The following is a 12,604-nucleotide window of genomic DNA, read 5'->3' as shown; positions in this document are numbered from 1 at the left end:
ATAAATGAATCATAAGTGGTGACACTCTTTTCCAGTCAATTTTGCAAGTAAAATCTAGTCCTAGAACTCTCAAAAGCACCTATAATCTCTCACATGAGAAATACTTAATTGCAGCCAGCTAGTTTCAGTAGATGCCCTGCTTTGTCTAGGGATTTTCTGTGAAAATATATTCATTTGGGGTCTCTATTCTTCTAACTCTGCTTTGAAAATGTGGATCTAAAAGAGCTTTCTGAAAGACTGAGATACTGGTTAACTAGAAAGCAAAGGGATCTTTTTCTCTACTTAAAACAGAAATTATTTTTTTTTTTTTTAAATTAGTTGCCAATCTTTCTTTTTATGCATGTTTGAATGCAAAGACAGTCTCATGTCTCATCTGAACAAAAGTGTCTTGTGAATTGTATGAGAATTTCTAGCATTTCACATTTTCCATTTTTGCAATATAACCTATTTTTTGTCATGGGGGGGAAACAGCTAGAAATTGAAACTTCAAACATTGTTTTGCTCAAAAGCAGTAATGTATTTGTAGTTATCAAAGTTACTAATTTCTACTTAATAGCAAAACTATTTCAGATAGGAAAGTTAGATACTTTTGTCCGCAAACAAATATGTCCAAAAAGGAGGCATGAAAATAAATAATTCCTATGAAGTCTCTTGGGTTTTTCATTTCATTTAGCGTACCCTTGCTTCCGTCTCTATAGCTGGCCAAAGGGACTGAGGTTCCCCTTGAATCTGATTTGAATCTTGGAGGCTGTAAGGGTTTTGGAGCTGAAACCATGGAATATGTTGTTTTGTTGACTGGAGCAATTAGTTACAATGTATTTACAATGGCCTTTTATTCTTAATTCACTCAGGGGTTACTGGAAGCTCCTTCTAAAATGCATTTCTTGTCCACAGCTGCTTGTCAGAGACAACATATTCTAAATGCACAAAGTCCTTTGGGCATTAAAGGCATGCTTAGCATTTAGCAGGACATGAAAGGGATTTGGTGAAAATAGGAGGCAAATCGTGCTCCTGGTTTTGAAAGTGAAGTGAGGGGGTGCATTGGGGAAGGACAGTCTGAAAATGGTACTGACATTATCTTGGGTGAAACTGATCCCATTCTGCAAGTTAAATTTTCTACTCTGTACTGTTCATTGCAGACAGTGTTGGTGTCCTGGTTTCGGCTGGGGTAGAGTTAATTTTCTTCCTAGTAGCTGGTATGGTGCTGTGTTTTGGATTTAGGATGAGAATACTGTTGGTAACACACTGATGTTTTAGCTGTTGCTAAGTAGTGCTTATGCTAGTCAAGGACTTTTCAGCTTCCCATGCCCTGCCAGGTGCACAAGAAGCTGGGAGGGGGCACAGCCAGGGGGGCTGACCCAGCCTGGTCAAAGGGCTGTTGCATACCGTATGGCATCATGCCTGGTATATAGACTGGGGGGAGTTGGCCGGGGGGCAGCGATCACTGCTTGGAGACGTGCTGGGCATTGGTCAGTGGGTGGTGAGCAATTGCATCGTACATCACTTGCTTTGTATATTCTTTTGTGATGATTATGATTATTATTTTATTGTATTTCAATTATTAAACTGTTCTTATCTCAACCCATGAGTTTTCACTTTTACTCTTCTGATTTTCTCCCCCATCCCACTGGGGGGCAGGGAGTGAGCGAGCGGCTATGTGGTGCTTGGTTGCTGGCTGGGGTTAAACCATGACAGTTGGTTAAAAGCTCTTTGAGGGAAACTTTCTGATAAATTTAGCAGGTTTAAATCAAGTGCTTAGCTATTTTCCATGTTCAAAACCAAGTGTGTTGGTTGTAATGGGGAACCAACTGGTTCTAGGAACTATCCATTTAGTATAACCAGAGGAAGAGGAAAAACTGCATGGGACTGAAGATGTGAAGGGTAACTGAGGTACTGAGGCTGCCTGGATGGTAACAGTGTGTGTTGTCCTCCGTCTCCTCTAGGCAAGCATCTCAGAGGGAGGGAAGAGGCAGCAGAGTGTGGTGTGATATAGCTGATTCCCCGAGGTTTCTCAGTGAGCAAAACAGTTGTAGACAGACTTTATGCTGGCCTCTGGAGCAGAAGTAGAAACTCTGAAGTGACAGCCCTGTGCCAGGGAGCTGCTGCAGCAGTGCTGGGCGTTCCTGCGCTGCGTGTGGAGAACAGCTGTGTGGTACGCAGGGATTTGTGGTGGCATTCATGGGGCTTTGTGCTCCTCTCCAACCACAGTGCCCGAAATGAAGTTTTACTTAGCAGCAGGATTAATCTGATTTTTTTTTTTTCTTTAAAGCAAGGAATAATACTTGTCTGAGACAAAACCCTCAGGAATTACATCAACCATATGAAATATAAATACATTTTCTCTCCCATTGCATAAATGATGGATTAGCTTTTCACTGGAGAAACCGAGAGTAGGATGTAAGGACAATATGTGTAATTTGCAAGTAGGCTGTGGTGTACAACAGCAGACTGTTATGAAACATGATACTGTAGGAAATGTGATTAATGTGTGATGGGCACCCCTTGGTAGATCAGTTCACTAAAGTACGTGTCCTGTCATGAGAGCGCCATGGTTTGTATCATGTGCAATGAGCATCTGGACAGAGATAAACTACTACCTGTTGGAGTATTATCCAGTAATGTGTGGGATTTTCTAAAGTATAATTAATAATACAAGACCTTCTTTGGTGTTTATGGAAGAAAAACATTTGCCATTTTTCAGGATGAAAAGCAAGAATTTGAGTGTAGAAGTGAGGTACCGTCCTTTTCTTGAGCAAGACGTGACTCTGAATTAGAGAGGAGAATATATAGAGCTGAACGTGAACTTCTTGTCCTCACACTGATTAGCAGCAGATAAGAAGTATGCCGCAGCAGCAATTGTCTCTGTAATAGCTGTGGGATGCACGGAAAATGCCAGTTTGCTTTATGAAGCTAACAGGGTAAAACTGCCTGCTTGGCATGTGCTTCACTGGGCTGGGTATTTTGTCACCATTACGAGACACCACTTTTGTAGAGCAAGTGAATACAGTTCTTAAACCAAAAAAGGGAGAACGATTTCCAAATCCCTTAGTACGAGTTTTATATATCTTGTGTATCCAGACCCCTGATTCTGAATTGCATTAAGACCCCTCAGGAATTACACCCTGGCAACTATTCAAGCTCCTGTTGATGCATAAACAGGCGCACTTATGAAAACTGAGTACCTTGGATCTCTTTGCTGCTTTTTGGTTGGTGATGAGCTAATTTTATTTTAAAACTCAAGGGTCTTTTCTGTGTGGTGCATGAAGGGACAGAGTGAACTCAGTGGAGCTGAAATTTCCTGAATGATAATAATTGGTAATTTTAGCCCTGGCTCTGGGTTAGGGAAGGATACTAGGTTGGACTAAAGGTGCTGTGACTTTATCCCACTTGCCTGAGACAGACTTTTTTATTATATTAGTGCAGGGAAACCTTATGAAGTTGGAGGACTCCATGACCTGTAATTGATGATGCTTCCTGTAATTTTGTCCTTTATATTTAGTTTGACAGGGCTTATTAGTCATGATTTGGGGAAAACAGGAACTTTTAACTTTTTTTATCTAAATGAACTCTCAACATTGCATGTATTGTTTGCACAATTACTATCTGGTAACAGATATTAGGGCAAAATATCTAGGAGTAAAATATATTCCCAATGTGATTTATTTTTTCTTTAATGAAGTTGAGTGAGAGGCAGCTTTGTCTCCTATGTCCTGAAAGGAAAAAGTAGTTTTGACACAGCTTTGGTGTAGCTTACCTACATGAGAGCAGAACCAAAAATTAAGATAATAGGTTTCACAAAGAAAATCTGTATTTATGTTAAAACAACATGCTCAAAATAGTTATATAAAAATTCTGATAAATAGGTAAGCTATTCATTAAATGTGCTTTGCATTGTGGAAGCTTACAGTCATTGTGCATAAATACTAAGGTATTTTAAAAAGAAAACTGATATTGCAAATTCTCAATAGAGCTAATAAAATTTGTCTATCAGCTTTTTCACATGAAATTTGGATTTTCATTGAATGATTTTTGTGTATATGAAAAGTATCTAATATTTAAGACACCGAGAAACAAGTTTCTCAATTACTTGCTAAAATATTTTGCTTTTTATTTACAAGTTATTTTTTCCTACAAAAAAAGGTAACTTTTTTAAAAGGCTTTTGTTTAATCTCTCCATGGAAAATAAGCCTTTTTCTGACAAAAGGCCTCCCCCTCCCCCCCCCAACAAAATAAGTCTTTTTCCTACAAAGTGCACGTTGTGCTGAAAAGTGAAGTAATGTCACAAATGCTGGGGTGTTACTACAACTGCCCCACTGCTCCATCAAAACATTGAGCGATCCTTTGGAGGAGAAAAACTTTTGAATTAAAAATGAGGACTGATGCTCATGAAGCTTGTATGTAGGGTTCTGCTGACCTTGGGCAAATCATTAAAATACCAATCCTAGAAGATGCATCTGAGGACGTTTTGCAGATGCTGGAGCCTGTGCTCTCTGTATTCCAGTTTCTCTATTTGAAGTGGACCAGCGGCAATCGAGCTATCACAGGCATATCAGGGTGCTTTTTTACACAAGCTAGTGAAGACAAAATGATTTCCACTTTTGAATGGACAGAGCTGTGAACTGTAAACCGTTTCTCCAAGCTTTGTTTGCAACACTGAAAGGACCAAGACCTTTTAATAATGAACACTCTTAAGCAGTCCCATTTGTTCTATAAATCCCTGTTTTGCTCATCCAAGTGGCTTTTCTTCAGGCTGCTTCACTTTGAAACACAGCATATCTGAAGGAAAATTGTATCTTGTTTGCAAGTACTGCAGCCTGTCAATTACAAGTCCAGTAATAGACACTTCCAGGTAGCAGAGGCTAAGGCATATCTTAACCAATTGGTATTAACTACATGTAGTAGATGAGAAAAGCTGTCATTTATTTCAGTAATTAAAAAAAAAAAAAATTATTTCTCTAATGGGGGAGTTTTTCTTCTCATAGTATATATAGAATATAAAAAAAAAAAAAATTGGTGAATTGTGCAGCAGTTTAATTTTAGCTCAAAGAGGATTATATGGCCTAGACTTTCATTTGATTTTTCACAATGTTTCCTGTGTCATATGGTTAACCTAGTAGGACCTGTTTGTAAACTGCCCTTTTAAAATGTGTAATGTAATATATGTAACTTCTTAAACATCTGAAGTTGTTTGTAATTTAGGCTTTGGAAACATCTCCCCACGCACACAAGGTGGAAAGATATTCTGTATCATCTATGCCTTATTGGGAATTCCTCTGTTTGGTTTTCTGTTGGCTGGTGTTGGAGATCAACTAGGGACGATCTTTGGAAAAGGAATTGCCAAAGTAGAAGATACCTTTGTTGTGAGTATGCTGACTGCCTTGTTTGTTCTTCATGCTGCTCGTTGTTCTGAAGTTAACAAGTGAAATGAAAAGTATGAAAACCAGGGTATACCTCATCATTGTAACCAGATGTCTAGCAAAAGGTAGGAAGGACTTCGCGAAGTCTGAACATGTTACTGAACATTGTTAATTGAGAACTGGCTGAAGCCCAACATTTTCTACAATAATTATGGTTGGGAAGAACAAGATCCAAAACATCGTATTTTTGCTTTGCCCTTATACTCCTAAGCTTGCTGTGATGTTTACCTTTAAAGGTTGTCATATAGATTGTGGTAGGAAATCTCTGACTCAGAGAGATGGAAGAGTGGAGCTGTAGGGGTAACATGGAAATTATTGCTGCTGCTTTGAGTTGGTTCACAGAAGACCTTTGGCTGAGCCTAAAATCACAGGTCTTAAAATCTCTACTCAGATGCCATCATACCAGAGGAAATACAGTCTGTAGGCATCTACATTACCAGATTTATGGGTCTGTAGGTGACTAAAGCTTTGGGCATTCACAGAAGCAGGACAGCCTAAATCGTAGAGAGCCTGTTGGTGCTTCCCTGACACTGGACTCCTTTGCGGTCTCCTCACTAGGCTGTAGGATGTTCTATCATTTAAGGTATTTTCAGCCTCTTCTGCTGAGCTGTGTAGCACAGCCTAGAGGTTCATGCCCTTTTCTTTGGCTACCAATCTTTAATTATTCATGCAAAGTGGCACGGCTTCAGTAGAGGAAGAGACCTGTCAAGCAGACTAGAAGCTTGTGCAGATATTGATAAAGTTCAGCCATAGCCAGTCCTTAACAACCAAATGCTTTGAATTCTAGCAGAGGAACTTAATTTACTTAACTTAGTCTGTTTCACACACAGAAGTTTAAGGTTGTATTTTACTAATTCAGGTATTAAAAATGTATTTACTGAGATTTTTGAAACATAGACTAAATGGCATAATGAAACTTAATGAAATAAATTATGTAGGTGTTATACTAACCTTTAATAAAATGTTGTAGGTTTAACTATTACCTAATGTTCAAAATATGTATGAAATACTATTTGCCTTTTGAATGTAGAATATGTCATGTCCAGTGAATACTTAGTAAGCAGCCTGACTTTGTAGCTGTTTGCATTAGCACTGCAAGTGTTGGAAGTATTGTTTTTCTGCAACAAGCCCTAATCTTTTCTATATAGGAAGGGTCTGCCATGGCTTTAGTCTTGAAGCAAAGCAAACTGGGGCTGTGCTGAGTAGTCTTATGCAATAGCTGAATACAAGCTTGAAAGCTTTTTAAGAAAAGGCAGGTATCTTTAACTTTGAAACGTCAGTTCAGGTCCAGACAAGTTACTGATGAATAACATACATTTCTATTGAGATTTGCCTAAAAAAGGCAAGAACATTCTATAAGAATACTTTGTTTTTATCATTTCTGGTTTTTTATTACTGAATTTTATTTTTTTACTTAAAAGTACAAAGGATTTGAGACCAATTTGTGTGTGTCTCAGCCTGTTGCTCATAGGGTTAATGGTTTTCCTTTCTTTGTAATGAATGTATCCCTACAACAAGAATGCCCCAACATAAAAGCAGCATCTTGCCTCCTTTTGTGAATCTCTGAATGAAAACACTGATCTATATGTTGCAGTCTGGAACGCTCCCTTGTTCTGTTTACTAGTTCTCCAAAAGAACTGGGAATTTCATGCTGCCATAACTGAAACTACTACTGTCATTTGGGTTACAGAAGCTGGACCTTGGTCATGCTGACTGTAAAACATAGTTTCCATTGGCACTAAACTTAAATACAAGAAAACATGTATCGTGAATAGTGATTTCATTTTTGGTCTCCTTTTGTGAAAGTTTTCGGTTTTGTGCAATCCCTTGCTTACTTTAAACTGAACCAACATGCTTTGGATGAATAGAAAACTGTACTGAGAGGAAAATTGTCAAACTGGCAGGGCATGTCAAATGAGACCTTGCAGTGGTCTGTTCTAGCTTTGGTACTGTTAAATTTCATTAATAGTTTACACAACAGATAAAGGACTTTGTTCATTAAATCTACAGATTATCTCAAGATGGGGAGAAATAAAAGTTGGAGGACAGAATTAGAATGATCTTGAAAATTTTGAGAAGCAGTCTGAATATATAGGATTCAATTCAAGAAGGACAACTTCAAAGTACTCTTTGAAAGAATAATAAAATATGCGATTAGATGTCAGGAAACACTTGTCTAGGTGCAATTTTGCGGAAAGGTTCTGAGGATGTCATACTGCTGTGAAAAAGCATACATCATAGTTAGAAGTATAAATAGGAGTGTAAATAAATAAATAGATAAAGCATAAGAAAGGAACCTTCCATTCTATTTTGTGATATTTTTTATATGTAGTTTTGAGTACAACACCTAATGAAACATGAATTAGTTGGTTGGAGCCAAGGGATAGCAACAAAATGGATGGGTGAAGAAAGATGGAAAAAATTAATTTATTTGGTCTAAAGAATAGATGACTGAAGGAAAACACCTGTAAAAGTTTGCTGGACAGAGCAAAGTAGCAATTTCTTTTTGTCTTATATAAGACCATAAATAGTAGACGTAAACTGAAGGAGATGAGATGCAAGTTAAGCATTAAGAAAACTTTCTGATGACAAGAACAGTTAAGCATGATCACGTATTGCCTGTCCAGTAATGTATCTGCAGTGGCTTACTTGGGTTGTTTTTGTCTTGGGGCAGGTTTGGAAGAGGTGGTGTCTCCCTTCCAGCTCTATTTTCTGTGGTTCTGTTTATCCAGTTACTTGATTAGAGAGAACTGCATGGTTAAAATTCACCTTTTCTATTCAGTTATTTATGGATGCACAAAAGTAGAGATGTTGCAGGTGGAAGCACTACTTGAAGCTCACTCAAATGTCTAGCCCTCACTCAAGACTTCAGCATGATCAGCTGTTAATATTAAGGAATGCTACACATGCTGCTCACCCAGATCATGAACCTGGCTGCAATGAAGAGTCCAGCCCTGCTCAGCCTTTCCTGCTAGCAAATGTTTCCTAGGGTAGTCATGTTTACTTTGAAAACCCTTTCAAAATAAAACCCTGCTTTGATTTTTTTTTTTTTCTGCTTGTTTGAGAATTATAATGTGCTGTCCTCTTGAGCAACGTAGCGCTCACTGTGGGTGATAGGTGCTTATGTACAGTGGCGTGGTTTTATTAACGGTGGGTTTCTTCTCTGTCCCCTTCTCTTTCCAGAAATGGAATGTGAGTCAGACAAAGATTCGCATAATTTCAACAATAATATTCATACTGTTTGGCTGCGTGCTGTTTGTTGCTCTTCCTGCAGTTATATTCAAGCACATAGAAGGCTGGAGCACACTAGATGCAATTTACTTTGTGGTTATCACTTTAACTACCATTGGGTTTGGTGACTATGTTGCAGGTAAGATTTTCTCATAACTCTTTATTTTATAATATTTTGCACAGTGATACATGTTCTGCATTTTTATATTATTTTGGAAAAGACACACGCTGTTGTGGTGCCTCTCTCTGAATCTTACCCTTTATCATTCTTGTGTCAGCGCACGTGAGGGAGCCTGCCCTCATCTTGGACCATGTGGCAGGCTAGAGACAGGAGGTGGGACAGTGAAATGCATGCTGTCTGCCTCTGCATACTCCATTTTTTCTTCTCCTGTACTGTTACAAGATGCTTTACTTAGTTTTTAGGTAGATTTTTGTTCCTACAGATTGAGTGAAGTGCAAGAATTAATACAGTATTTTAATCTGCTGAATGTATTTTTTTCAGCTGGAGTTGCTTAAAATGTCTCACCCTGTGAAGTTATATGACGTATTTTTTGTGTGCACCTCTTACTTTCAAAGTGTTGTTCCAGAGCTCTGTTTCTGCCATTGAGATGCCTCTATTGCTGTTGGATCCTGCTTCTGTGCTTTTTTTGTTTGCTATGTACACATTTGTCCATGTGTTTTGTAATGTAAGGAGAAAGTTTAGCACAACACATAGATAACGTGTCCAACTTTTATGCTTCTATTAACCTGGATTGGATTGGTTGCAAATAACTTTGACAGACTCAGCTAAAAAGAGCTTGGGCCAGTTCTCTGCATCAGCTTCTTTCTTGAAAAGGTGTTAGAGGTGTTAGACCACTTCTCAGAATAGGATTGAGTAAGTATATGTTGTCTGTGTTGAGGAAGTGTGTTGGTCTGAGTCAGTGATGTGTTGTGGTGAGGATTAGAAATTCAGAGCTTTGTGCTCTGAGTCCAAGACTTGCTCTCTTCAGCCTGATCTCATGCTTCTCCTGATGCGGAACCATCATCTCTCTCTTTCATGAGATGCCTCTCTCCCACCCCTGAACTCTGTGCAAGGCAGAGGTAGCTGAGAAAGGTAGCCCAGAAGGACAGCAGTGCTGGGCTGCTGTCAGTTTGCCGAGGGAAGTGTTTCTAGCAGACATCCATGTGGTGTGGGCTCCTCCCGTGTCCCATCTGCAGCCACGGCTGTTGCATGAGTTCAAGTGCACCAAGGTGAGGGTCTCAGGTTGGGTAGCTCCTCCTAGTGACTTGCAGGCCTGCCTGAAGTTTGCCTTGATGGTAGGAATGTGACTGGTCTTGTCGCTGGGAAAAGTTTTTCAGGTTGGTGAAGTCCCACACAGACCTCTGAAGTGTCTGAACTGTTTGGCATATTCGTAAATGATCTGGGTAAAATGTGGGGAAGTTTAATTAGCGTTGAAGATACTAAGTAATGCAAACTGTTTAAAAAACGAAGGCCATGTGAGAAGTTGCCAAAGATTCTTATAAATTATAGAACTGGGCTGTAAAATGGCAAATGAAATTTATTTGGACTTTCACATAGTTTTATTTTTGATGTTTCTATTATTTCTTTTGAATGTGCCTCACTGATTTCTCTTTCCCTTTTCCTTTCCCATATTGTTTTTCTTTATTTCCCTTTTGTCTTCAGGAATTTGTGATTCTGGTCAGATTCTAACTAGCACCAAATAAAAAAAAAATGCTGTTTCCAAGCCAAGAGTGTGGGTGTTTTAGACTTTTGTTCCTGAGGGGTACGTGCATGTCAGGGAATAAAAATAATAGTGTATAAAGGCCTGGTTACATTTACTGTAAAGCATTATCTGAAATGGCCCACTTGGTTCTAACTAGAACACTGAGTACATTCATCATTACTCTCATTATAAATTTCCATGGATTTTTCTATTTGTAGACCACTTGATATCATAATTTGTTCCTACATCATGTCTGTTTTTTAATTTTACCAGGAAACACTTTCTCTTTCTACAGAATGTCCTTGAATTACATTGTTCTATAGCTTATGGCCTTTTATGGTTCACTTCATATATATATTTTTTTTATTTTAAAGTTCCACTGTAAATGCATGATGTCAAAATGTCATGAATGTCTTCTATTTTCTTTTAGAGTAACATGCACAAGACTTGTATTTGTACTGTAATATGTTATTGACTTAAAGTTTTTCAGTGTGTGGAAATTGGATTTGTACTTGCAGAGATGATGCTCAAGAGAACAGGGTTAGATGACTATCTCCATCATAACTGGGAGGTTAACATTGCTGCTGGACTGTATTTTGTCAGAGATGAAGTTGACAATATTATCATCTTTGTGTGGACCAACATAGTCAGTTTATGGTAGATGACTTGAAGGATTTTTCCAAAAGGTCCATTTGTTTTCTTGTCATTCCAGTACATAATTGTCTAGTTAAGTAAAAATTCTGAAAGATAGGTAAGGTATTAATTGACTGTGCTTTGCATTGTGGAAGCTTATGGTCATTGGTGTGCATGAATACTAAGCTACTTGAAGAAAACTGACATTGCAAGTTCTCAATAGAGCTGATAAAATTTGTCTTAAGGGCTAGGCTTCTTTATTAATTTTGAGGAAGTATGCAGAACCTTTTGCACTCTATCAAGTTAGTAAGTTGTCTTTATGATTTTTTGGTTTGCTTGTTTTTCTTTTAGGTAAGTCATAACTACCATGCAGACACTAAGGGCCATTGATACTTTTGTGGTAGTCTTCATCTAGAACACTATCCTTGAAGTTTAGGAAAGCTGAATGCCATAAACAGATGTGAAACAAATCTGTAGAGTTAAGGCATGTAGTGCTGTATAAGGCTGTAGGGGAGGGTGTCATGATAGGATACGGGTATTGCATCTGAAATTGTGGCTCTAGAGCATGGTGTTCGTGGTTCTGGTTTGTCACGGTGAGGCATGCAGCAGGCAGAATGATGCTTCAGTTCACTTAGTGCCTAGATGGCAATGCATTTGGAAAAAACCTCACACTGGCATTAATGTATTCCTTTTCCTGGCCAGAAAGGCATGTTTCATAAATAATACTTAGAGTGAAAATTACCTTCTTCCACTCAGAATTATAGTCAAATCTAAAGCAGAGTGGTGGGCAGTGATACTGCAATTTGCAATTATAGTGGAGTGAACTCTTTTAGCAATAAAAATAAAATTGGCAATTCTTGTAGCATATTGGAGATCCATGGGATATTTCATGATTATATGTCAGTTTTGGCTCAAAGTTCCCTTAAAAATCCAAAATTTCTAAATATTTGAAAAATTCCAAATATTCTGGTAATTTTTTTCTGGGAACTGTCATCCAAGAGGAAAAAACGTAAGTTTGCAAGCCCTATATACAAATGTCGTGGTTGTGATAACATGTGCTTTTGGCTTAAAAGAAACATTTCTTAGGATGTCTGTCAGTTTTCACTACCATGGAACTCACTGCTTTCTGGCACCACTGCAGGTAAGAGCTGAAGAGAAGTCCTGTAGAACTTTTTAGCAGGTAAAGCAGAGAGTGTTTCTGACTAGCTGTACCAAAAGGGAGCCAACAGAAGAACTTTGGGATTCAGGAATGTAATGGTGTTACAGGCTATAGTGCAGGTTGTCATATTAGAAATTCTTGTAGAGTTCTCCAGAATTTTTCTACAAGTTTCTTCTCATTTGTACTGGAGACCAAGTACTCTGTTGCCAGAAATTAGAATGCCAAAACATTCCCTTTTGTGCTCAGAATCTAGGTTGCAATTTGGAGCCTATGGAAATTTCAGCTGCAGTTTCCACCAGCAAGAGAAGCAGTAAGGCCAACATAAAAGACTGATCACTCAAGGTGCATGCAAGGAGGGAAAAGATGAAGAGCCCTTGTAGTGCATGTTCAAGACAGTATATGAACAGTATTCTGAAAAACAAATGTAACTCTTCTTTGTCTTATGAAATGGTTTGATTTTT

At 38.4% G+C, this 12,604-nt stretch overlaps 1 protein-coding gene across 1 annotated transcript in view; it reads left to right on the top strand.

The window, feature by feature from the left end:
• The window catches only part of KCNK2 (potassium two pore domain channel subfamily K member 2), a gene marked incomplete at both ends in the record, with an annotated part of 106,547 nt that overhangs the window by 72,738 nt on the left and 21,205 nt on the right, over nucleotides 1-12,604 (top strand). Inside the window, 2 exons of the mRNA XM_082305446.1 lie at nucleotides 5,200-5,360; nucleotides 8,601-8,787. Of these exons, the coding sequence (XP_082161572.1) occupies nucleotides 5,200-5,360; nucleotides 8,601-8,787 (348 nt within the window). The remainder of the gene's footprint in view (nucleotides 1-5,199; nucleotides 5,361-8,600; nucleotides 8,788-12,604) is intronic.

This window comes from Platalea leucorodia (assembly GCF_965183815.1).
Source record: "Platalea leucorodia genome assembly, chromosome: 3".
Lineage (NCBI taxonomy): Eukaryota > Metazoa > Chordata > Aves > Pelecaniformes > Threskiornithidae > Platalea > Platalea leucorodia.
This window is presented reverse-complemented; position numbering and strand designations above follow the sequence as displayed.